The following is a 26,945-nucleotide window of genomic DNA, read 5'->3' as shown; positions in this document are numbered from 1 at the left end:
GTGGATTCAGTGACAGTAGACCTGTTGTGGAGTGAGTTCTGACTTTACATAAAGGCAAGAATAAAGAGTAAAGAGGCAATGCCTCCTTCTATAGGTATTATGCTTCTAGATTCCTTGTAACTTCAGGAAAAGTTAATTATCTACAGTCAACAACCAACTGGCTTTTTCAAGTTTTCTACCAGGTGACAGAAATGTTAGAGCCCCGGGATCTTTTATTTTTTTCCCCAAAGAATTAGTGAATACAAATCACATACCAGGAGAACAGGGTTGCACAAATGAATGTAAGCCTGGTCCTTCCGCCATGGATGCAGTGTGGGTACAGTCACAGCAAGGTTTATGTGTGGAAGATGGATTAGATGCTCCGTGGAGGTATTCAGTGTAGGTCTAGGAGGACTCGCAGAGGAGGGAAGCCACCCTTTATATTAAGGCAGGAGATGGTTCTGGAAACTTTCTTTTTGTGACTTTTATGTTCAGAGAAGCTTCACAGAAAGAAATGTCTGGGAAAACACTCAAGCATTTCTGGATCCCTCCTGGTCCCAGATCTTCCCCTGAATGGTTCCCTGAGATCTGGTACTGGCACGGGAGGTCCAAAGTAGGAATTTTTTTTTTTTTTTGACAGGCAGAGTGGACAGTGAGAGAGAGAGACAGAGAGAAAGGTCTTCCTTTGCCGTTGGTTCACCCTCCAATGGCCGCCGCGGCTGGCGCGCTGCGGCCGGCGCACCACGCTGATCCGATGGCAGAAGCCAGGAGCCAGGTGCTTTTCCTGGTCTCCCATGGGGTGCAGGGCCCAAGCACTTGGGCCATCCTCCACTGCACTCCCTGGCCACAGCAGGGAGCTGGCCTGGAAGAGGGGCAACCGGGACAGAATCCGGCACCCCAACCGGGACTAGAACCCGGTGTGCCGGCGCCGCTAGGTGGAGGATTAGCCTAGTGAGCCGCAGTGCCGGCCTAAAGTAGGAATTTTCTTTCCCTAGCTTTTCTTTTCTTTTTTTTCGACAGGCAGAGTGGACAGTGAGAGAGAGAGAGAGACAGAGAGAAAGGTCTTCCTTTTGCCGTTGATTCACCCTCCAATGGCTGCCGTGGCCAGCGCGCTGCAGCCGGCGCACCACGCTGATCCGATGGCAGGAGCCAGGAGCCAGGTGCTTCTCCTGGTCTCCCATGGGGTGCAGGGCCCAAGCACCTGGGCCATCCTCCACTGCACTCTCAGGCCACAGCAGAGAGCTGGCCTGGAAGAGGGGCAACCGGGACAGAATCCGGTGCCCCAACCGGGACTAGAACCTGGTGTGCCGGCGCCGCTAGGCGGAGGATTAGCCTAGTGAGCCGCGGCGCTGACCTCTCTAGCTTTTCTAACAGCTTGCTAGTTGACTCTTGGGTAAGAGACGTGGATCCCTATAATGCTCGTATGTTTTTAACCAGCTCTGCCTCATTGTAGTCCTCACACCAGCCTCTTGTAGAGGTGCACTGGTGAAGTTTCCTGCAGTTTATAGATGAGAAAAGGAAAGACGTTTAGGGAGGGTTGAGTGACTTCGAGGGAAGGAATAGACCTGTGATGTGAGTGGTGTCTTGTGACTCCAGGGCTGAGCCCACCGTCCCCTCATCCACTCTTTTGCCTGGGCAATGAGAAATGACTCTTCTCACGTTAATCCAAATCTCTTCTTGAAATCTGCAATGTGTAACATGAGTGTGTTGACTTAACTCTGCTTTCTTGACAGCAAATTTCTTTTTCCTCTCCTTTTTTATTTAATCTCTTTTTAAAATCTAAATCAAAACAGGCATCAGAAGGAAATCTCTTCAATAATTTCAACACCAGAAAAATGTGCAAAACCTCAATCTGATGTTGAATCAACACAAACCACTTCGTTAAAGATGCTGAAAGTACCAGAGGACCTTTCAAATCAAAAGATTCAGAGAAAGAAAGTTCTCCATGCAGGTACTGGTGAACAAAGTAGTTTGACTCTTATTGGTTTTCCCTCAATGCATGACAATCAAAGAAAACTAAATCTGCATAGTATAATTTTAAAAGCCTTAAACCTGTTGGATTTTTTAAATTGAAATTGTATTAAGATAATTGTACATTCACATAACCTCCATATACCTACCCTTCACAGCATTTCTCCCAATGGTAACATCTTATAAAATAATAGTATAATATGGAAGCCAGGCTGTTAAGGTTGATACAATCCACAGGTCTTATTTAGATTGTTCCAGTATTGTATTTAGGTCCATATCCCTATGTGAGTTCATGTTTCCATCATCACATGGTCCTTCATGTTGCCCTTTTATACTGTGCTCACCCACTGCAACCCTTCTCTAACCCTGGACAACTACCAGGGTCTGTATTTCTACAGTGTTGCCATTTATAACAATGGACTTGTATGTATCCTTCTGGAGTTGACTATTTTTTTTTTAATAGAGCCTGTGCTCCTTTTTTTTTTAAATTTATTTGGCAGGTAGAGATATAGATAGTGAGAAAGAGAGACAGAGAGAAAGGTCTTCCTTCCGTAGGTTCACCCCCCAAAATGGCCGCTACGGCTGGCACTGCACCGATCCAAAGCCAGGAGCCAGGTTCTTCCTCCTAGTCTCCCATGCGGGTGCAGGAGTCGAAGCACCTGGGCCATCCTCCACTGCCCTCCCGGGCCACAGCAGAAAGCTGGACTGGAAGAGGAGCAACCGGGACTAAAACCCAGTGCCCATATGGGATGCCGGTGCCGCAGGCGGAGGATTAACCAAGTGAGCCGGCGCCAGCCCCTGGAGTTGACTACTTTTACACTCAGCTTAATTTACTGGAGATTCATCTAAGATTCTGCATATGCCAGTATTCCTTGATTCCTTTTTCTGTCTAAGTCACAATCCAAGAGATGGATGTGCCACAGATGGTTTAAACACTTACCTGTTGAAGGACACCTAAATCATTTCTAATTTTTGGCTATTACACATAAAGCAGTTACATACATTCATGCACAAAGCTTATATAAGTGTAAATTTCCATTTATTTAAAATAATTGTCCAAGAGTATAATTGCTGAGTCATGATAATTGAATGCTTAATTTTAAGGAAAACATCCATCCATTTTCCAAAGTGACTGTGCCATTTCACAGAGTGAATGAGTGGCCAGTATGAGGTGCCACTATTTTTTATTTTAATCTTTCTGATAATGGTGTAATATCTCATGAAGGTCTTAATTAGCTGAATGTCTTTTTGCACACTGACTTGCTATGTGTAAATCCTTGTTGGTTAAATGTGTATACATGCATTTTGCTCATTTTCTAAATGAATGCTTTGTTTTTTTACTGTTGAGTTTTTAAAAAGTTCTTCATATGTTCTAGATACTAGGTCTTTGCCAGATATGTCATTTGCAAATACGTTCTCCAAGTCTATGGCTTGTCTTTGCATCCTCTCCATAGGGCCTTTTACAGATCAAAAATTTTAATTTTGGTGAGGTGCATTTGATTAGTCTTTGCTGGATCATACTTTTGATGTCCAATCTAAGAACTCTTTCCTTAGCTTTTATTCTTGAAGATTTTTATTCTGACCTTTTTTCTTTTAGATGTCTTACAGCTTTATGTGTTATATTTGAGTCTGTCCTCTGAGCTCACTTTTGTATAAGGTGTGACATTTAGGTCATTTCTTTTTCTCTCCTTTTCTTCTTCCCTCCCCACTTTTTTTTCCTGTGGCCTATGGATGTTGTTCCAGTACCATTTGCTGTGTATAATTCTTTGAATAAATTGCTGAATTAAATCAGCTTATCTTTTGTAGAGGATTTTTGAATCGAAGTTCATGAACACTATTGGTCAGTAGTTTCCTTTCTTTTTTTGATACTGCCTTTATCTGGTTTGGGTAACAAGCTAATACTTTCTTCATCAAATGAGTTAAGAAGTCGCCCCCCACCCCACCCCCTTCTATCCCTGGGAGAAATTGATGTTATTCTTCTTTGGAAGTTTGGTAAAAGTGTCATAGGGCCATGTGAACTTGGAGTTTCTTTTTCAGGAGTTTTTTTAAATTATAAATTCAATTTGTTTTATTTTTGTGTTTTTTTTTTTCAAATTTATTTTTACTTATTTAAAAGGCACCTACATACACACAGGGAGAGAAGGAGAGAGGGAAAGAGAGAGAGGGAGAGGGAGAAGGGGAGAGAGAGAGAGAGAACACACTAGCTCTTTTATCTACTGTTCCTTTATCCACTGCTCCACATCCACTCCCGAAATGCCTGCAACAGCCAGAGCTAGGCCAGGCTGAAGCCAGGAGCTTGGGACTGAGTCCAGGTCTCCCACAAAGGTAGCAGCAACTCAAGTTCGTAAACCATCACCTGCTGCCTCCCAGAATGCACATTAGCAGGAGGCTGAATTGGAAGCAGAGCCAAGACTCAAACACAGGGATGCTTATATGGAATGTGAGTGTCTTAATCGCTGTACCAAATGCCTACTACTATGAATTAAATTTTTATAATGGTTTTAAATCTATTTGTGTCATTCATTTTATCTTTGTTGGATTTTGGAAGTTTGTGGGTTTTGAGGAATTAGTCCATTATTTTCTAATTTGTCAAATTTATGAGGGCAAATTTGTTCATTATATTCTTTTTTAAAAAAAAAGATTTATTTATTTATTTATTTGAGAGGCAGAATTACAAAATTAGAGAGGGAGAGATATTCCATCCACTAGTTTACTCCCCAAATGGCTACAACGGCCAGAGCTGGGCTGATCCGAAACCAGGAGCCAGGAGCTTCCTCCATGTCTTCTGTGTGAGTGCAGGGGCCCAAGAGCTTACGCCATCTTCCACTGCTTTCCTAGGCAATAAGCAGAGAGCTGGATCAGTAAAGGAACAGCTGGACTCCAGGTGGTTCCCATATGGGATGCTGGTGCTACAGGCGGAGGCTTAACCTACTACGCCACAGCACTGGCCCTGTTCATTATATTCTTTTGTTATCTTTTCAATATCTGCAAAATCTGTAGTGATATTCCGTGTTTTATTGTTGATTAGTCCTTTGGATCTGCCTTTTTTTTTGTCTTTTTTAATCTCACTAGAGGTTTTATCAGTTTTTTTCTATCTGTTCATTTGATTCAAAAGAATTTCTCATCAAACATTGAAGCATTTTTATGGACAGCTCCTTTGAAGTCTTTGTCAGATATTCCAACTTATGATCCATCTTTTTCATTTTTTAGAAAGTTTTTATTTAATAAATATAAATTTCATAGGTACAGCTTTTGGATTATAGCAGTTCTTCCTCCCCACACCCACCCTCCCACCCACAAACCAGCCCATCTCCTACTCCCTTTCCTATCCCATTCTTCATTAAGATTAATTTTTAACTATCTTTATATACAGAATATCAACTCTCTACTAAGTAAAGATTTCAACAGTTTTTACCCACACAGATATACAAAGTATAAAGTATTGTTTGAAGACTAGTTTTACCATTAATTCTCATAGTACAACACATTAAGGACAGAGGTCCTACATGGGGAGCAAGTGCACAGTGACTCCCGTTGTTGATTTAACAACTGACACTCTCATTTATGACATCAGTAATCACCCAAGGCTCTTGTCATGGGCTGCCAAGGCTATGGAAGTCTCTTGAGTTCACAAACTCCGACAAGGCCATAATCAAAGTGGAAGTTTTCTCCTCCCTTCAGAGAAAGGTACCTCCTTCTTTGATGGCCCCTTCTTTCCGCTGGGATCTCACTCACAAAGATCATTCATGTAGGTCATTTTTTGCCACAGTGTCTTAACTTTCCATGCTTGAAATGCTCTCATGGGCTTTTTAGCCAGATCTGAATGCATTAAGGGCTGATTCTGAGGCCAGAGTGCTGGTATTTGTCATTCTATGAGTCTGCTGTGTGGCCTGCTTCCCATGTTGGATCTGATCCATCTTGATCGACTCATAGGATTCCAGGTGGGGTTTTTTTTCTATTTCTCATTTAGATTATGATTTTCTTGGTTCTTGATATGATGGGTAATTGTTTGTAGTATCCTATACATCTTGTCTGTTATGTAAAGGACTCAGGATTATATTTAAATCTTTTATTTTGGGAGGTAGACACCTTGTTTATATTTAGCTTGTAGGCCTTGGCTGTCTTGTGTGGGCTGTGGTTCCAACAGTAATATAATTATATTTTAATCTTGCTTTTCTGGTGTCTTTTGGGCTCCTCCTGGTCCCTGCCAGTAGTGCCTGAGGTACAGCAAATTTCCAACGGCCAGGTATTAGGTGCATCTCACGGAGGCAGGGGGGATGGGTTGGTGACTTCTCCCACTGCTGTATTTTGAGTTCTCCATGTCTCGGGCAGGGGAGAGCATCTTTGAAACAAAACAAAGAGGCTTCGTAGTATGGCTGCTTGCTGTAGCTCAGAGCTTCTTGTGCAGTCTGTCTACTTGCTTCTAGTGTCTCGTACATGGGCGCAGTGTCTTAGACCCACGGGGGCCAAGAGGTTTTCCATAGCAGGCCATTTGCGTGGCTGTATTGTTTTTGTCAGTCCTGCTTGTGCTCCCTAGTAAACCTGGGTTTGTCCAGAGTTGCTACAGTCGTGTGCCACGTAGCAACATTTCAGTGGTCTTTTTAAGATTATATTGCCGGGGCTGGCGCTGTGGCTCAGTGGGTTAATGCCCTGGCCTGAAGTGCCGGCATCCTATAATGGCACTGGTTCTAGTCCCGGCTGCTCCTCTTCTGATCCAGCTCTCTGCTATGGCCTGGGAAAGCAGTAGAAGATGGCCCAAGTCCTTGGGCCCCTGCACCCACGTGGGAGACCAGGAAGAAGCTCCTGGCTCCTGGCTTCAGATCGGCGCAGCTCCAGCCGTTGCAGCCATTTGGGGAGTGAACCAGCGGATGGAAGACCTTTCTCTCTGTCTCTACTTCTCTCTGTAACTGTCTTTCAAATAAATAAAATAAATCTTAAAAAAAAAAAAAGATTATATTGCCTAGTGACATCGTACCCATCTTAGTTTGTATAAATCCACTCCATAGTATCCACACAATGATGAAATCACCTAACAATGCATTTCTCAGGACATATTCCCAATGTTAAATAGTACATAGGGACTGGCATTGTGGTGCAGCAGGTAAAGCCACCACCTGCAGTGCCGGCATCCCATATGGGCACTGGTTCATGTCTTGGCTGCTCCACTTCCAATCCAGCTCCCTGATAGTGGCCTGGGAAAGTCAGCAGAGATGGCCCAAGTGTTTGTGCCTTTGCTACCCATGTGGGAGACCTGGAGGAAGCTCCTGGCTTTTGACTTTTGGCCTGGCCCAGCCCTAGCTGTTGGGTCACCTGGGAAGTGAACCAGCAGATGGAAGATCTCTCTTTGTATCTTTCCCTCTCACTCAGAAACTCTTTCAAAAAATAAATAAATAAACAGCATATAACTTTATTTGCTGTTTGTCCTAAACATTTTATAACCTTTCGTCACTTTGGCCATTTTTCACTTCAATTTGGTTTCTTTGGTATTAACAGGCAGCCATGTGTTGAAATTTGGTTTCCACTTTTGATGTAGAGGGGTAAAGAATTGTAGTGAGTCACTGTACAGTTTCGGAAGTGGGGCAAATGCTTGAATCTACTGCCAGGAAAACCTGTTTTTATTCAGTCTCTGCAGGTTTGGGAAATAGTACAGTTTTTAGGTAAATTTCATTTTAAGTTTGGCTCACTCATGTATCTGGTTGTTTCTGTGTAATGATCTAGGGAGAAGGAGCTGCCAATGTAGTCAGCAGAAGATGAACTCTCCTGTGTGGACCGTTTATTTCTTTTGCTTGCAGACACAGCTCCCAAGAAAATTTATCTACCTTAACTTCTGGTGGCAGAGATTACCAAGACAGGACTCACTCCCTCTTGGTACCCAGAAAAACAGTGACTGCCACATAGCACACTGCCATCTCCATGCATGGAGACAATTCTGGTGTTGCTTTTCTGTGCTCAGGATAGGCCACTGGCAGATTACTAACTGATGTTTACCCGGACCATCTGTATCATGTAGGAGAGGGTGAGTTCCTTGTGTTGAAAACAGACACAGTCCATTCATGAAAGCTTTCATAAGGCCTTGACCCTTGAGCCTCTAACTTGTGTACTACAATCACTTGGTGTAGGTTACACCATGAAAAGGAACCAAGATGTCCTGGCACAGGTTCATGGTCCTCTAAAGCATACAGATTAAATATCAGCATTTGATAAGTGCCCACTTACTGGTTGAAGGGACCCAACTGAGAGTAAAACTAATCTAAATAAAGGTCTGGACAGCAACTGTGGTAGACAAAATTTCTACAACAGCTTGCCAAAGACGTCCTGCCCCCAGCCATGCAACTTTTTAATATGATGAGACATGACTCTCCCAACTATGTTATATCGGCCTGAAGACAGGCTTACCTGGGCGAGTCCTGTGTAATCACACAAGCCCGTAGAAACAGGAGCTTTCTCCAGCTAGCAGCAAAAGCGAATGTCCAAGAGCTTTGAACCAGGGGAGGAATTCAGTACCCCAGTGCTGGCTTGAAGATTAACTAGGGCTGTGTGAGAAGAAATCGGGTGGCTTAAGGAGCTGAGAAAGGAAATGAGACCTCCATCCTACAACTGCAAGGGACTGAATTCTTCCAACAACCTGAATAAGCTAGGAAGCGGATTTCTCTCCTGGAGGAGTACCCCTTGAATTCAGATAAGGGAAGCAAAGTATTATGTGGCATTCAGTTTGTGGCAGGACCATCCTCTGAGTGTTGGGAAACTCTTAAGGATCCAAACAAATTGATTTAACCCTTTTCCATGCGACACCTACAGAATCAACCAAAACCAGCCTGCTCAGAAGCCAGATGTCAGCCCTCAGGAGCTCAGCCAGCAGTGAGAAGGACAGCCCCTGCATCTCTAGCAGCTGCAACCCTGCTCCTAAGGACAAAGGCAAGCCAGAGAGTCTCTATCCCAGGAAACCCACACTGGCCTCCCTTTGCTCAGTGTGTTTGCTCCTGAAGCATCTGGGTGTAGGTGTGTTTGGGGGAAATCCTAACTTAAATGGGCCCAGACTGCTTCCTATTCAGATGAATCCCTTGTAAATCACGTCTACCTGCTTTAGTGAACTGTTTCTCAGGGCTACGCTTACGCTTACAGCACCTGAGTGTTTTATACAAGTCCGTGCAGGGCTCACGTAACTACAGTGCTGGTACGAGGCTGGCGTTGTGGCACAGCAGGTCAAGCTGCCATTTGCAAAGCTAACATCGCATATCAGAGCACCCATATGAGTTCTAACTGCTCCACTTCTGATGCAGCTGCATGCAAATGAACCTGGGAAGGCAGTGGAAGATGGCCCAAGTGCTTGGGATCCTGATACCCACACAGAAGACGTGGAAGGAGTTCTGACTCCTGGCTTTGTCCTGGCTCAGCCCTGGCCCTTGTGCCACTTACGGAGTAAACCAGCAGATGGGAGATCTCTTTCTGTGTCTCCCTCTCTCTCTGTCACTCTGCCTTTCAAAAAACATAAATTGCAATGCTAGTGGTAATGCTCACTGCCACTCTGTGATTTGCATTTTAAACTCAAATACTTCATGGTTGATTTATTTTCTTTCCTTCATTCACAAGTGGTACCATCCAATGAGCCAAGTTGGACCAGACCTCTCTGGCTCCAAATTGTCAGCTTTTGGGAGTGAAATGTGAGGAAAATATATTCCCACTCAATATTTATTCCTATTGATAGGATTATTATTATCGAAGTAATAGATTTTTAAAAAAGTTTAATTCCTATAGTGCTTTTCCTTATTTTTCAAGTGGAAGAGTATTGCAGAAATTTCATAGAAAAATATAATTAAAGTTGTTTATTTTGGTACAAAATTTTTTTTGTAACCTGTGCATAGTTTTTGTATGGCACACATTTTCCATTAACTTTTTGAAGGTCCCTCATACTTGATAAATAATAAATCCCAAACATGCATACATACAGTCCCCTAGGTAGCAGGAAGCTTGGGTGACAAATGCACACCTCATGTGTCTCCCGCAGTGCTGATCTGTGTGATGTAGTTTCCTGGGTTTCGGTAAGCCCATCAGTCTGCTACATGCACACTCCTTGAAGAGCTTGTCCTATGATGATTATGGTATGACTTCTTAGACATTTAGTTAACTCACACCCACATATGCTCCTAATCCAAGCTTGTGTAAGGGTATACATTTAAATCCCCAGATATTAATGTGGAGATTTTGAGTTCACAAACCCAACAGGATTTTTGTTTTTTTGTGTAGAGCTGAGGAACCACAACACAAACTATTAGAAACCGAAATGTTGACCAAGCCTCTCCTATGTAACTCGGAGGAAGTCTACTGAGGTCAACCCTGGGCAGTCAGTAGTTATTGGTAGCTTGTGGCATATATTTTAGAGGTGTCTTCCAGACAATGAGTATGGCTCTTCCCTCCATGGAGAGAGACTCAAAGGAAGTAAGCTGCGGAGATACACAAAACAATGACAGTGCCATGTTCACCTATCAAGTTGGTCTTGCAAATGATTCTTGCCTGAGAATCCATCTTGACATAATATGAGGGGACTGCAAGCATTCATGGAAAATAAAATAAAAGCCAAGTGTCTTTGGATGCCAAAAATTTTTTTGGAACCAATGTAGTTGTTCATGATATACATTTTCCATGAATTTTTGAAGATCCCTCATGTGCTTGATTTCAAAATTTTTTGAACCAAAATAAACTCATCTTTTAATTCCATCTTTCTGTGAATTTTTTGAAGTCCTCTCACATGTCAGTCACGGTACACATGATCCTTGTTGCATTTTGATTTAAACCCTATTTATGAGGACAATATATGTCATTTCTCCTTCCACAGAAACTGCCCTACAGAGAAATGAGTGTCTGAGTGACAACTCATCATCAAGATTGATTCAAGAAAGAAGCCAAGTTTATGACGACGAGTGAGTGCTTTCATTCATGTGGACAGTCTTGTGTGTTTGTTGCCTGTCAAGTTGTATGTTTTAAAACACCCCAGTCTATTGTCCTTAGCTCTGCAGATACATCTTCAGCAGACTGGCTGCAGGTCCACGGCCTGGTTGCCAAGAAGCTCACCATCACGGATGCCCTGTCAGCGACCACAGTCCCACACAGCCCCACCTATGTCCCCATCCTGGACAAGCATGTTGTTTCCAAGGTCTTCGATGAGGTAATCAAATCGTGTATATGTCCCTGCTTTTGAGGCACTTTTCATTTTCTGCTCCAATAAGAAGTTGTCTATTTCAAGTTATGTGTAGTTGCAATAAGTCTATTTCAGTCAATGGAAAACATTATTTGTAAAGGCAAGGAAAAGGGAGAAAATGAGCTTCTTGAGAATTCGTAAGCTACAAGGAAACTGGCCTTTGTTGGACTGGCAGCTCCTGGCTCGCTGTTGATGGGTGGAGGGGTGGAGCTGAAGAAATGCTCATGAGTGGACATCATCCAACATCAAGGGACAGGAAGAACTTGTGAGAGATTCCACCCTTCCTTCTCTTACCTTCTCTCCCTAAACTGAATAGCTTCCAAAGGAAAAAGTTCAGAGAGAGAAAGAGAGACAGGGTGGCAGGAGAGAGAAAGAAAAAGAGAGAGGGAGTGTGAGAGCCACCAGAGAGTGATAGCTGTATCTTGAGAGGAGAAGAAGAACTTCTGTTGGAAGGTTCTGGCAGGGTTAAATGTGGAGGAAGGCCAGCCAGGCAGTTGGCCCTCCATAGCCACGGGTTCCACATTTGGAGGTCCAACCAAAAGCAAAACAGAAAGAGTCTGAAAATCGATGTTAGGTAACTGCTGATGTATACTATGTGGTTAGGCCTATAGGTTGCATCTGTACTGAACATGTACAGACCTTTCCCCATGTCATTATTCCACGAACAATGCAGAATAACAGCTATTTGCATTGTATGTACATTGCATTAGGTTATACAAGTAATCTAGAGATGGTTTAAATTAGATGGAAGGAATGCATAGGTATAGGCGAGTACTGTGTCGTTTTATATAAGAGACTTGAGCATCTGTGGATTTTGGTATCCTCAGGGGTGTCCTGGAAGCCCCGTGGCTCAGACATGACTGTACTGAAATGTTGCCATTGATTTGGCACCTAGAAAGCCATTATCTTTAGCAATAACAGTTCCATTGGGGCAGCCAGATAGATTGCTGTGGGATGAGGATGTCAGGAGCAATGAGAATATAAGGACTGAACCCTATGCTTCCTAGCAAGTGTAACAGCAACTAAGGAGTTAAATAACAACACAGTAGGCTTTGCAGTCACTAAAATGGAAACAATAGCTTTAAAATACCTTTTTTGATGCTAAAATATTTACAGAAGAATTGATAAGATGATTGGGATTTATGTCGATGTGATCGGGATGGTAGGAACAGATGGGAGATGGTGGGAGTAGCTCAGACAGGTGGATCATGAGTTGATAATTGTTAAATTTGATTAATAATAATATTGGTGGTAGGATGAGGGAGGCTCATTCTGCTATTCTCTCTCCTTTTTTATATACACAACATTTCCCTTAGTAGAACGTGTCTTAGAAGTCAAAGGCAGGAAAACTTTCTATAAAAGCAAAGATCTTATGCAACAGGTCTTGACATAGTAGAGGGTTGATGTATTTGGAAAAAGCAGATGAATTGGTGAGGTTTTTTTTCCCTGTTAATCGTATTTTAAGAACTATGACCCATGGAAGTCAACATACATCCTGAGTTATCTTCTTCTGGAGGGTTCTGTGTCATAATTCAGGCTGGCTCCTGGCTATTTTTCTCAGCATGCATGGCCCTGTTCCTGACTGTGTCCCTTCTGATTGGCAGATTGTTTGTATCTCCAGTGAACTCTGTTTGGATTAGTTAGGTACCAGCTTATCACTTGAAGTTCACTTCTTCAAGAAGCAACAGAGAAAGACAGAACATTGATTAATGTCTTCTTGGAGGTCTGTGACAGGTTCTTTATATTCTGTGAATTTATTGTATTTGCATCCTTGAGTTTTACTTGGGGAAAAATACATTTAGGCTAGCTCTCTCTGGACTTAGAACTTTCTTGAACTCATCATGCTCCCTTCCAAATGTCCCAACAACTTGAGCTACATTTAAAAGTAAATTTCTCGGGGCTGGCACTGTGGCGCAACAGGTTAAAGCCCTGGCCTGAAGCTCCGACATCCCATATGAGTGCCGGTTCCAGTCCTGGCTGCTCCTCTTCTGATCCAGCTCTCTTCTGTGGCCTGGGAAAGCAGTAGAAGATGGCCCAAGTGCTTGGGATCCTGCACCTACGTGGGAGACCCGGAGGAAGCTTCTGGCTCCTGGCTTCAGATCAGCACAGCTCCGGCCATTGTGGCCATTTGGGGAGTGAACCAGTGGATGGAAGACCTCTCTCTCTGTCTCTACCTCTTTCTGTAACTCTGTCTTTCAAACAAATAAAATCAATCTTTAAAAAAAAGAGTAAATTTCTCCAGAAACAAACATGGCAGGGTAGAGAAACATGAGTATAAAAGCAAAGGAAGAAATCATAATGGAAAGATTTATAAACTGAGTACAGAAAAATGTAATTTTTGAATAAAAACACATAAATGAATTACAGGGCAGATCTCAGAAAAATGTGTTACGTATGATGGACAAAGTGGCATAGGGAATATTTTAATATGCGTGTATCAATATAAATCAATGTGTGTATATAAATCAGCATTCATACATATCCATACCGTAGAGGAATAAGAAAATGATGGATATGTCAGTGGAAAAGCTAAGGAATGAAAACAAAAAAAATTAAAACCACATAAAAATCTTTAACTTTTTTGGTAACCCAATATATATACATGTACTAGAAGAGGGAATTTTAATTGTTCTACCACAAAGAAATGGATGTGCTAATTACCCTGTTTTCATCATTATACAAAGTATACATGTATCAAAATATCACATTGTCCCCCAAAAACTTGTGTAATTGTTATGTGTCAGTTAAAACAAAACAAAACAAAAAAAAACAGACAAAAGGCAAAGAGAGATTCACACTTAAAAAAAAAAAGAATTATTTCTTTGACTTCAGGATAAGGGAATACTTAACAAAGGAAGTGCTAAATTTGTGCACTGAAAACCATAAAAATTATTCTGATAAATCAGAAAGGTATAAATAAATGGAGATGCATTTCATGCTCCCATGATAGATCATTTAGAAGGCAATTCTCTCACAAGTTTTGGCATACAGATTCAATATAATCCTTAGCAAAATCCTAGCAGGTTTATATTTTGTTTTTATATTTTGTAGAAATTGACAAAGAGTTCTTAAAATTTATATGGAAGTACTGGGCCGGCGCCGCGGCTCACTAGGCTAATCCTCCACATTGCGGCGCCGGCACACCGGGTTCTAGTCCCGGTCGGGGCACCGGATTCTGTCCCGGTTGCCCCTCTTCCAGGCCAGCTCTCTGCTGTGGCCAGGGAGTGCAGTGGAGGATGGCCCAAGTCCTTGGGCCCTGCACCCCATGGGAGACCAGGAGAAGCACCTGGCTCCTGCCATCGGATCAGCGCAGTGCGCCGGCCGCAGTGCGCTGGCCACGGCGGCCGTTGGAGGGTGAACCAACGGCAAAGGAAGACCTTTCTCTCTGTCTCTCTCTCTCACTGTCCACTCTGCCTGTCGAAACACACACACACACACACACACAAAAACACACACACACAAAATTTATATGGAAGTACCAAGGAACCAAAGGGTCAAAAAAAATTTATAAAATGAAAAAAGTCAATTAGACAGTCTTTTCTCCATCAAAATGGCAAAGGTAAAAAATACTAAAAAATGGAAATGACAATCAGGGTGAAATGAGAAATTTTATATCCTCCTAGTAGATGTATAAATTGGTGCAATATACTCAGAGGCTGTTGAAGCTTATAACATACACCCCAGCAAAGCAATATATTCCTAGGATTCTATATAAGGAAATAACAAGATACTGACAAAAAATGCAGAGAGAAATTATTATTGCCTTCTATCTAATGATGAAAAAATTGAAATCATTACATTCATGTAATGGAATGTCTTACATTCGTTAGTTAACCATGTTTCTGAAGAATAAATAGTGACATGGAGAAAAGCCCTCAATATTAGGCTAAATTTTAAAAATCAGAGCTTAAAACTACATTGATATTCTGTTAGCAATTTGATTAAACATATGTACTGTGTATACATAGCATTTTCTCCCTCCCTTTTTCTTTCACTAAAATGTTAACAGTTTAACTGAATAATGAGATTGTTGGGGATGATTATTTTTTATTTACATACTTTTTTTGTTTTTATTGTGCTGATTTGAACGCTGAACATATAGTAAGTTTATAAAGAGGAAAATGCTTAAGAGAAACAGGACAAAAAGCAAATAATACAAGGGTGCACATATGAAGGGAACTTAATTTGAATTCATTGTTTTATTTTTACTTGATCAGTAATATACAAATACATTCTCAATGTGTGAGGTTTAACCATATGGAAGTCTTTAGGGGAAGATGTGGAAGCTTCTCTACAACTACTCCACCTGCAAACAAGATATTCTGAACTCTGGTGAACTTCCTTCCAGTCCTTTTCCTATACACACTAATGTTAATTGGTTATGCAGAACATCTGTTCATACATGTGTGTGCGATCATCTTAATAAACATAAATAAGCAATGCTATATGCATTTGCTATTTTTGGCTTTTCACAATCATCTTGGAGACCTTTCCACCTGAGTGGGTTTGTGTCTGTCTCATTCTTAGCAGTTCAAGGTCCCTCCTCATTGTTGATGGACACTGACGTTGTGTCCTTCCTTTCTCCACTACAAACAATCCTCTAACGTATTTCCTTGCACATGCATTTTTGGGCACAGATCCAAGAAGGTCTTTGAGATAGTTCCCCTCAAGTAGGATTGATGGGACCTAAAGGGTATGTGATTTTAAATTTATTTATGTATTCATTTATTTGGGAGGAAGAGAAAGAGAGAGAGTGCACTTCCATCTACTGATTCACTTCCAGATGTCTGCAGCAGCCAGGGTTGGGCCAGGCCAAAGCCAGGAGCCAGGAATTCAATCCCATGTAGATTGCAGGAACTCAATTACTTAAGCCATTTCCACTGCTTCCCAGGGCAAGATTCTGAATTTTGATGGATACATCCAAATCGTCTCACAAATACCCTTTACATTTCTACTAGTTTGTATCTCCACAGACAAAATACAATAATGCCCTTTTCCTTAGAACTCCAGACGATAATTGTTGATAATCGTTAGTTCTGTGTTCTGAGTGTAAAAATGTTTTTAAAACTCTGAAAGTAGTATGAAGACAAACATTTTTATTCACCTCTCCTTTCCTTTCATCCACTGAAGCAGTCAGCTTAGGAATCCAGTCCAGCCTCGAGAAATCTGCTCTCTGAGATGTGTGCAAGACAGCTGTACTCTCGTCTCAGTAATATATCTACTCCGAGGTTGTTATGGGTTTGAAAGAAGTCATACACGTGGTGGGCAGTACTTAGCAGCCACTTGCTAGAGGTTGCCTCTTGTTGTATTCAACGAATATTCATGTGTCTCCTGTAGACCTGTCCTGGGCTGCAGTTACAGCGCCAAACAGGGCAGCTAACCCCCCTGGCCAAGCACAGCTTACTGTCTCGTGCAGGAAATAGCAATGGAAACAGACGCTCGAGTTAAACGTGCCGAGTGGGAAGTGCCAAGGGAAGATGCCGGAGAGGCCCCTGTCCATTTCCGTTGTCAGATAAGGCTTGCCTTTGCAAGAGATGGTCAAGGTCGGGCCTGGGGGAAGAGAAGGAGTTAGGAAGGTGAAGAGTTGGGGAAGAGAGGCCAGGCAGTGGAGGGGCTATGATGAGGCCTGAGCGTCCAGGAGAGTTTGTTGGGGAAGGGAAGTGCACTGTGACCAGAGGAAGCTGGTAAAGCCGGAATGGCTTTGATTGATTTAAGGAATTTAAACTTTTTTCTGAGAGGAACAGAATTTTTTTTAAAAAAGATTTATTTATTTATTTGAAAGGCAGAGCTAAAGAGAGGCAGAGGCAGAGAGAGAGAGAGAGATTGATCTTCCATCCGCTGGTTCACTCCCCAGATGGTGGCAATGGCTAGAACTGTGCTGATCTGAAGCCAGGAGCTTCTTCCAGGTCTCCCATGTGGTTGCAGGGACCCAAGGACTTGGGCCATCTTCTACTGCTATCCCAGGCCATAGTGGAGAGCTGGATTGGAAGTGGAGCTGCTGGGACTCAAGCTGGTGCCCATATGGGATGCTGGCACTGTAGATGGTGGCTTTACCTGCTGCACTACAGCATCGGTCCCTGGAAGGCTTTTTAATAAAGGAGAGAGAGAATTAATTTTTTTTTCATTTTACAACTACTTTTAATTTAATTTTTACTTTACAATTACTTTTTTTTAATTATTTTTTTTAACTTTTATTTAATGAATATAAATTTCCAAAGTACGATTTATGGATTACAATGGCTTCCCCCCCACACTGTCCCTCCCACCCACAACCCTCCCCCTTCCCACTCCCTCTCCCCTTCCATTCACATCAAGATTCATTTTCGATTATCTTAACATACAGAAGATCAGCCTAGCATACATTAAGTAAGGATTTCAACAGTTTGCTCCCACACAGAAACATAAAGTGAAAAATAATAGATGATTTTTTTTAAATGATGATGAAATCAGATTAGACCTATTGTCATGTTTAATCCCAGTGAGAGTCAAGTTGGGAGTTGATAATTTTTTTTTTTTTACAGAGGATCAGTTTAGTATGCATTAAGTAAAGATTTCAACAGTTTGCACCCCCATAGAAACACAAAGTGAAATATATTGTTTGAGTACTCGTTATAGCATTAAATCTCAATGCACAGCACATTAAGGACAGAGATCCTACATGAGGAGTAAGTGCACAGTGACTCCTGTTGTTGACTTTACCAATTGACACTCCTGTCTATGGCATCAGTAATCTCCCTATGCTCCAGTCATGAGTTTCCAAGGCTATGGAAGCCCTCTGAGTTCTCCAATTCTTATCTTGTTTAGACAAGGTCATAGTCAAAGTGGAGGTTCTCTCCTCCCTTCAGAGAAAGGTACCTCCTTCTTTGAAGACCTGTTCTTTCCATTGGGATCTCACTCACAGAGATCTTTTGCCAGAGTGTCTTGGCTTTCCATGCCTGAAATACTCTCATGGGCTTTTCAGCCAGATCCGAATGCCTTTAGGGCTGATTCTGAGGCCAGAGTGCTATTTAGGACATCTGCCATTCTATGAGTCTGCTGAGTATCTCACTTCCCATGTTGGATCACTCTCCCCTTTATTTATTCTATTGGTTAGTGTTAGCAGGTACTAGACATGTTTATGTGCTCCCTTTGACTCTTAGTCCTTTCATTATGATCAATTGTGAACTGAAATTGATCACTTGGAATAGTGAGATGGCATTGGTACATGCCACCTCGATGGGATTGAATTGGAATCCCCTGGTATGTTTCCAACTCTACCATTTGGGGCAAGTCAGGTTGAGCATGTCCCAAATTATACATCTCTTCCCTCTCTTATTCCCACTCTTATGTTTAACAGGGATCACATTTCAGTTAATTTTCAACACTTAAGAATAACTGTGTATTAATTACAGAATTAAACCAGTCATATTAAGTAGAACAGACAAAAAAACTACTAAGAGGGATAATGTATTAAGTTGTTCATTAACAGTCAGGGCTATGCTGATCAAGTCACCGTTTCCCATAGTGTCCATTTCACTTCAGGAGGTTTCCTTTTTGGTGTTCAGTCAGTTGTCACCGATCAGGGAGAACATATGGTATTTGTACCTTTGGGACTGGCTTATTTCACTCAGCATGATGTGTTCCAGATTCCTCCATTTTGTTGCAAATGACTGGATTTCGTTGTTTCTTACTGCGGTATAGTATTCTAAAGAGTACATATCCCATAATTTCTTTATCCAGTCTACCGTTGATGGGCATTTAGGTTGGTTCCAGGTCTTGGCTATTGTGAATTGTTCTGCAATAAACATTAGGGTGCAGACCGCTTTTTTGTTTGCCAATTTAAATTCCTTTGGGTAAATTCCAAGGAGTGGGATGGCTGGGTCGAACGGTAGGGTTATCTTCAGGTTTCTGAGGAATCTCCAGACTGACTTCCATAGTGGCTTGACCAGTTTGCATTCCCACCAACAGTGGGTTAGTGTCCCTTTTTCCCCACATCCTCACCAGCATCTGTTGTTGGTAGATTTCTGCATGTGAGCCATTCTAACCGGGGTGAGGTGAAACCTCATTGTGGTTTTGATTTGCATTTCCCTGATTGCTAATGACCTTGAACATTTTTTCATGTGCCTGTTGGCCATTTGGATTTCCTCTTTTGAAAAATGTCTATTGAGGTCCTTGGCCCATCTCTTAATTGGGTTGTTGGTTTTGTTTTTGTGGAGTTTCTTGATCTCTTTGTAGATTCTGGTTATTAACCCTTTATCTGTTGCATAGTTTGCAAATATTTTTTCCCATTCTGTCGGTTGTCTCTTCACTCTCCTGACTGTTTCTTTTGCAGTACAGAAACTTCTCAATTTGATGCAATCCCAATAGTTAATTTTGGCTTTGACTGCCTGTGCCTCCCGGGTCTTTTCCAGAAACTCTTTGCCTGTGCCAATATCTTGAAGGGTTTCTCCAATGTTCTCTAGTAACTTGATGGTGTCAGGTCGTAGATTTAGGTCTTTAATCCATGTTGAGTGGATTTTTGTGTAAGGTGTAAGGTAGGGGTCTTGCTTCATGATTCTGCACGTGGAAATCCAATTTTCCCAGCACCATTTATTGAATAGACTGTCCTTGCTCCAGGAATTAGTTTTAGATCCTTGATCAAATATAAGTTGGCTGTAGATGTTTGGGTTGATTTCTGGTGTTTCAATTCTGTTCCATTGGTCTATCCATCTGTTTCTGTACCAGTACCATGCTGTTTTGATAACAGCTGCCCTGTAGTATGTCCTGAAATCTGGTATTGTGATGCCTCCGGCTTTGTTTTTGTTGTACAAGATTGCTTTAGCTATTCGAGGTCTCTTGTGCCTCCATATAAATTTCAGCACCATTTTTTCCAGATCTGAGAAGAAGGTCTTCGGTATCTTGATTGGTATTGCATTGAATTTATAAATTGCTTTTGGGAGAATGGACATTTTGATTATATTGATTCTTCCAATCCATGAGCATGGAAGATTTTTCCATTTCTTGGTATCTTCTTCTATTTCTTTCTTTAAGGTTTTGTAATTCTCATCGTAGAGATCTTTAACGTCCTTGGTTAAGTTTATTCCAAGGTATTTGATTGTTTTTGTAGCTATTGTGAATGGGATTGATCTTAGAAGTTCTTCCTCAGCCATGGCATTGTCTGTGTATACAAAGGCTGTTGATTTTTGTGCATTGATTTTATACCCTGCTACTTTGCCAAAATCTTCTATGAGTTCCAATAGTCTCTTAGTAGAGTTCTTTGGGTCCCCTAAATAAAGAATCATGTCATCTGCAAAGAGGGATAGTTTGAGTTCTTCCTTCCCAATTTGTATCCCTTTAATTTCTTTTTCTTGCCTAATAGCTCTGGCTAGAACCTCCAGAACTATATTGAATAGCAGTGGTGAGAGTGGGCATCCCTGTCTGGTACCAGATCTCAGTGGAAATGCTTCCAACTTTTCCCCATTCAATAGGATGTTGGCTGTGGGTTTTTCATAGATTGCTTTGATTGTATTGAGGAATGTTCCTTCCAAACCCAGTTTGCTTAGAGTTTTCATCATGAACGGGTGTTGTATTTTATCAAATGCTTTCTCGGCATCTATTGAGATAATCATATGGTTTTTCTTCTGCAGTCTGTTAATGTGGTGTATCACATTGATTGTCTTGTGAATGTTAAACCATCCCTGCATACCAGGGATAAATCCCACTTGGTCTGTGTGGATGATCTTTCTGATGTGTTGTTGCATTCTATTGGTGAGAATTTTATTGAGGATTTTTGTATCTACGTTCATCAGGGATATTGGTCTGTAATTCTCTTTCAGTGCTGCATCTTTTTCCGGCTTAGGAATTAAGGTGATTCTGGCTTCATAGAAAGAATTTGGGAGGCTCTGGCTTTCCGGGGTCGCGGGGCCCGGGGCTCCCGTAGGGCTTCCAAGGGCACTTGTGGGAGGGCCAATCCCACCCAGGGACGCAGGACACATGGGAATAAAATACAAAAGAAAGAATTTGGGAGGATTCCCTCTTCTTCGATTGTTCTGAATAGTTTGAGAAGTATTGGAGTTAGTTCTTCTTTAAATGTCTGGTAGAATTCAGCAGTGAATCCATCTGGTCCTGGGCTTTTCTTTGTTGGGAGGGCCTTTATTACTGTTTCAATTTCTGTCTCAGTTATGGGTCTGTTTAGGTTTTCGATGTCTTCCTGGTTCAATTTAGGTATGTTGCATGTGTCCAGGAATCTATCCATTTCTGATAGGTTTCCCTGTTTGCTGGCATACAAGTCCTTGTAGTAATTTCTGATGATTCTTTTTATTTCTGTGGTGTCTGTTGTTACATTTCCTTTTTCATCTCTGCTTTTATTGATTTGGGTCTTTTCTCTTCTTTTTTTAGTTAGTTGGGCCAATGGGGTGTCAATTTTGTTTATTTTTTCAAAAAACCAGCTCCTCGTTTGGCTGATTTTTTGGAATGTTTTTCTTGATTCAATCCTGTTGATTTCTTCTCTGATTTTAATTATTTCTCTTCTCCTACTAGATTTGGGTCTGGTTTGCTGTAGGTTTTCTAGATCCTTGAGGTGAATTGAAAGCTCATCTATTTGGTGCCTTTCCAATTTCTTGATGTAGGCACCTATTGATATAAACTTTCCTCTTAACACTGCTTTTGCTGCGTCCCATAAGTTTTGGTATGTTGTGCTGTTATCCTCATTTACTTCCAGAAAGTTTTTGATTTCTCTTTTGATTTCTTCTATGACCCATTGTTCATTCAGGAGCATGTTGTTCAATCTCCATGTGTTTGCATATGCTCTAGGGATTCCTGAGTTGCTAATTTCCAACTTCATTCCTTTATGGTCTGAGAAGCTGCATGGTATGATTCTAATTCTTTTGAATTTGCTGAGACTTGCTTTATGGCCTAGTATGTGGTCAATCCTAGAGAAGGTTCCATGTACTGCTGAGAAGAATGTAAAATCTTTAGCTGTAGGATTGAAAGTTCTGTATATATCTGTTAGATCCATTTGGGCTATAGTGTCGTTTAAATCTACTGTATCCTTGTTGATCTTCTGTCCTATTGATCTGTCTATTTCTGAGAGTGGAGTATTGAAGTCCCCCAGTACTACTGTATTGGGGTCTAAGTCTCCCTTTAAGTCCGTTAACAAATCTTTTAGATAAACCGGTGCCCTGTAGTTAGGTGCATATACATTGATAATTGTTATATCTTCCTGTTGAATTGATCCCTTAATCATGATATAGTGTCCCTCTTTGTCTCTCTTAACAGTTTTTGTGGTAAAGTTTATGTTGTCTGATATTAAGATGGCTACGCCCGCTCTTTTTTCATTTCTGTTGGCATGGTATATCTTTTTCCCGCCTTTCACTTTCAGTCTGTATGGATCTTTGTTGGAAAGATGTGTTTCTTGTAAGCAGCAAATAGATGGGTTTTGTTCCTTAACCCAATCAGCCAATCGGTGTCTTTTAACTGGACAGTTCAGGCCATTCACGTTCAATGTGACTAATGATAAGTGGTAACTTTGCCCTGCCATTTGCCAAAGATAAGTTCTAATATATGCTTTGAATTCCCTGTGATCTTTTGCTGTGAGGTTTCCTTCCTTGGTTTCCTTCCTTTACCTTCTTTCATATTGATGACCGTGTTTCTGTGTTTCTGTGTGTAACACATCTTTAAGCATCTTTTGCAGGGCTGGACGAGTGGAAACAAATTCTTTCAGTTTCTGTTTGCTATGAAAAGTCTTTATTTCACCTTCATTCACAAATGATAGCTTTGCAGGATATAATATTCTGGGCTGGCAGTTTTTCTCTCTTAGTACCTGGGCTATATCTCGCCATTCCCTCCTAGCTTGTAGAGTTTCTGATGAGAAGTCAGCTGTGAGTCTGATTGGAGATCCTCTGAGAGTAATCTGACGTTTCTCTCTTGCACATTTTAGGATCTTTTCTTTATGTTTCACTGTGGAGAGTTTAATTACAATGTGTCGTGGTGAGGATCTCTTTTGGTCGTGTTTATTAGGGGTTCTGTGAGCTTCCTGTACTAGGATTTCTCTGTCCTTCTCCAAACCTGGGAAATTTTCTGCTAATATCTCACTAAAAAGGCCTTCTAATCCTTTCTCCCTCTCCATGCCTTCAGGAACTCCTAGAACCCGAATGTTGGTTTTTTTAATAGTATCCTGAAGATTCCTGACAATATGTTTTAGATTTCTAATTTCCTCTTCTTTTCTTTGGTCTGACTGTATCCTTTCCTGTTCTCTGTCTTCTAAGTCCGATATTCTCTCTTCTGCTTCACCCATTCTGTTTGTAAGGCTCTCTATTGTGTTTTTCATTTGATCTATTGAATTCTTCACTTCAGTCACTATCACAGTTTCCTGTTGTACTAGTTGTTTCGTTTCATTTTGATTCCTCCTTAATATTTCATTTTCACGAGAGAGATTTTCTATCTTGTCCATTAAGGATTTCTGTAGTTCAAGAATTTGTTTTTGAGAACTTCTTAATGTTCTTATCAATTTTTTGAGATCTGCTTCTTGCATTTCTTCTATCTCATCATCTTCATAATCTTGAATTGGGGTGTCTTTTTCATTTGAGGGCGTCATGGTGACTTCCTTGTTTTTATTACCTCGGTTTTTGCGTTTGTTATTTGGCATATTGGAGATATTTGGTTTCTTCACTGTGGTGCTTTTTCTTGTTATACTATGACTCTAGATGAAGTGGACTATCTGTTTTTGATGGAGCCTTAGGGCTTGAGATGGGTGTGGCCTGAGAGCTCTGTTTGGTGTGCCAAAGGTGACACTCCCAGGTTAGGCGTGGTAAACCTCTCTCTCTCTCTTTCTTTTTTTTTTGATTCAAAAGGGAAGTAATTCTGCACAGCTGAACGAAGTTGGAGGTAGTTAGCAGGCAAATGATATACCCACAGGAGCCAGAGATCGGAAGCTCTTTCCCAAGGACCACACAGGGAATCTGTTCGGCCCTCAGAGTGGGCTCAAATTCTCCTTCAGTCTCCCACTGGGTTGCCAACGTTACGGAATTGTAGCATCTCTGGAGAGTGCTCATGTGAATTCCGTGAGTTCTCTCCCCCACCGTCTCTTTTTTCACAGTCTCAGTTCAGTAGCACCACAAATTTACTAGGTCCTAATCTCCTGTTAATTCGCCCCGCCCAGAGTCAGGTTTTTCTGCTAGGCTCAGGGCCGGTGCAGACCTGAGGTCGCTCTGCTTATGACGTATGTCCAAGATGGCGCCTGCTCTTTGTCTTGCTCGCCCTTGAGAGGTGAGCGAAGAGAGAGAAACCCGTGTCCGTACCAGTCACCTTTTTTTTTTCTCTCTCTCTCTCTCTCTTCCAGTTAACCTGGTGAACTCCCCCCCCCACCCGGGGGTCGTTCCCTCTAGTCTCCTCTCTCCGCTTGCCTGCCAGTGTCTCGGGCTATTGAGGTTCGGCTCACCTCGTGTTCCAGCGCTGGTGTGTTGAGTCTGCCGCTGGTGTCCCAAACTGTGGGCTCCCATGCTTTCCACGCAGGTCCGCTGTGAATCACGCGTTCCGGAAGAGTTTCTTCTGCTGTTTCCTCCCCTACTCTTCCTTGAACCTGCAGTATCTCCATTTTTATTAAACTATCTCTCCCTGGACTATCAGTGTGCTCCCTTCCTATTCCGCCATCTTGACTCCTCCCCGAGAGAATTAATTTTTGAGCTTTGGCTACTATATGGAAAATGCCTGGAGAGGTGCAAGCAGGATGGGCAATCAGGAGCTGAGGTTTCGGGGGGCGACATCTGAGCCTATCCATATACTCAGATCTACAGAACTAAGAGAGAAACATCAAGAACTGGTCTCTGGAGTTCAGCTTAGATTATCAAGAAGGGAGCTGGCGCCGTGGCTCAATAGACTAATCCTCCGCCTTGTGGCACTGGTTGGGGCGCCAGATTATGTCCCAGTTGCCCCTCTTCCAGGCCAGCTCTCTGCTGTGGCCCAGGAGTGCAGTGGAGGATGGACCAAGTGCTTGGGCCCTGCACCCCATGGGAGACCAGGATAAGTACCTGGCTCCTGCCATCGGATCAGCTCGGTGCACTGGCTGCAGCGTGCCAGCCGCGGCGGCCATTGGAGGGTGAACCAACGGCAAAGGAAGACCTTTCTCTCTGTCTCTCTCTCTCTCACTGTCCACTCTGCCTGTCAAAGAAAAAAAAAAGATTATCAAGAAGGCCAAAAAACAGAGGGAGAATAGCAAGGGTCCTGTTCTTCAGGAGAACTGTCTAGTCTCTGTCTCTAGAAGTCAAAGCCAAGAGAAGGGGAGGAACATTCCCCAGGTGCCTTCCATGGGCACTTGTGCTTGGTGCCATTTGTGGCACTGTAAACTCTCATCACAAACCTGCAGCTAGGGAGTGCACTGCCCAGGCTGCTCACCATCCTTTAGTAACAGAAAAGAGCAAGAAGCCTGGTGATGATAGAAATGCACCGCAATAAACTCATTTTCACCTCCAGTGCATATCTGCATCTTTTCAAACATTATTTTATTTTTAGTTTCAAAGGCGGGGTTACAGAGCAAGAGAACTGTCCACTGGTTCACTGCAACAGCTGAGGCTGGGCTGGGCCGAAGCAGGGAGCCAGGAGGTTCTTCTGGGTCTTCCTTTTGGGTGCAGGGGCCCAAGCACTTGGCCCATCCTCCACTGTTTTCTCAGGCCATTAGCAGGGAGCTGGATCGGAAGTGAACCAGTGCCCTTCTGGGATGCTGGTGTCACAGCCAGCAGCTTAACCTGCTACACCACATGCTGCATTATTTTATTTGTGATAAACAAATCACAGTTATACCTATTTATAGAGTACAATGCCATATATGTACATATATACACATATACACACACACTTGAACAATTTCATAGGAAATGTGTGTTATAAACAGATGATGCATGGACTTCTAAACTTTCTTGCACCCACATAATATATCTTTTAATTCTGTTTCTGGGAACTTTCTGAATTGTCCTCGTGTGCATATAAATGTGGTATGGTTTTAATTAAGCTCATGTGACCATTATCATTAACTGGCTTACCTGTCACTTTTTTATGGTGAGACCGTGTGGCCTCACTTCCATGTGGAATCTTAAAAAGTTGAACTCATCGTAGTAGAGTGATGGTTACAGAGGCTGGGGCGCAGGGAGAAGAGGGAAGAGGAGGGCAGGGGGAGATGTCGATCAAAGGGCGTGAAGTTTTGGACAGGAGGAATAGGTTTGGAGATGTATTGCACAGCAGGGCAACTACAGTCATAAACAATGTCTTGTATATTTCAAAATAACGAAGGGAGTAAATTCCAAATGTCTTGCATTTATATTTTTTATTCCCTAATATTTTCTCTGACTGGAAGAGACTTTCAGCTATAAATGTAAAGAATAACAACACAGTAACCTAAAATATCTCCCACTTCATGGGATGGATAGCTTTATGGAGATTCGGACCTTGACATCTTAGGAAAAAGTAGATAGTAAGTAGAATGGAGCTGGAAACCTGCTGGCCTGTTAACCCTCTTCGCTGAGAATTTCATTGAACTCTTCCTCCCATGTTCTGCACCTGGCCACATCTGCCTGGGTGGAATTGCAAAGCCGTGTTGGCTCTGTCCCCAGCCTTTGTTTCATTCAGGACTTATGCATGGGCTTTTCTACTGCAACACAATGCTGTCATGGTTTTCAGTGTTTCCTGGGCCAGCATCTGATCTGTCACCTTGGAAATGAAGTACTGAGCAGAGAGGTTGCCCTAGCAACTCTTCATTACAAGATGAGAAATGGACCAGATAATTTTTATCTTAGCTCTTTTAAAAAGATGAATTCATCACCAAGTCACATACAGAATGAAAGTGCTTTAG

The 26,945-nt window shown here is 42.1% G+C and overlaps 1 protein-coding gene across 13 annotated transcripts in view; it reads left to right on the top strand.

The window, feature by feature from the left end:
* VWA3B (von Willebrand factor A domain containing 3B) overlaps positions 1 to 26,945 on the top strand; it is a 275,643-nt gene that overhangs the window by 166,180 nt on the left and 82,518 nt on the right. For 7 of the 13 annotated variants that reach the window (XM_089326031.1, XM_089326027.1, XM_089326026.1 and 4 more), the window contains 4 exons: positions 1,773 to 1,930; positions 8,749 to 8,949; positions 10,784 to 10,868; positions 10,957 to 11,113. In XM_089326031.1, coding sequence (XP_089182157.1) covers positions 1,773 to 1,930; positions 8,749 to 8,949; positions 10,784 to 10,868; positions 10,957 to 11,113 — 601 coding nt within the window. The remainder of the gene's footprint in view (positions 1 to 1,772; positions 1,931 to 8,748; positions 8,950 to 10,783; positions 10,869 to 10,956; positions 11,114 to 26,945) is intronic. The other 6 variants (XM_089326028.1, XM_089326037.1, XM_089326036.1 and 3 more) reach the window with 2 other exon arrangements.

This window comes from Oryctolagus cuniculus, chromosome 2 (assembly GCF_051225735.1).
Source record: "Oryctolagus cuniculus isolate XC-2025 breed Fujian yellow rabbit chromosome 2, ASM5122573v1, whole genome shotgun sequence".
Classification (NCBI taxonomy): domain Eukaryota; kingdom Metazoa; phylum Chordata; class Mammalia; order Lagomorpha; family Leporidae; genus Oryctolagus; species Oryctolagus cuniculus.
The sequence above is the reverse complement of the archived record's forward strand: the minus strand, read 5'-3'. Positions and strand labels throughout refer to the sequence as shown.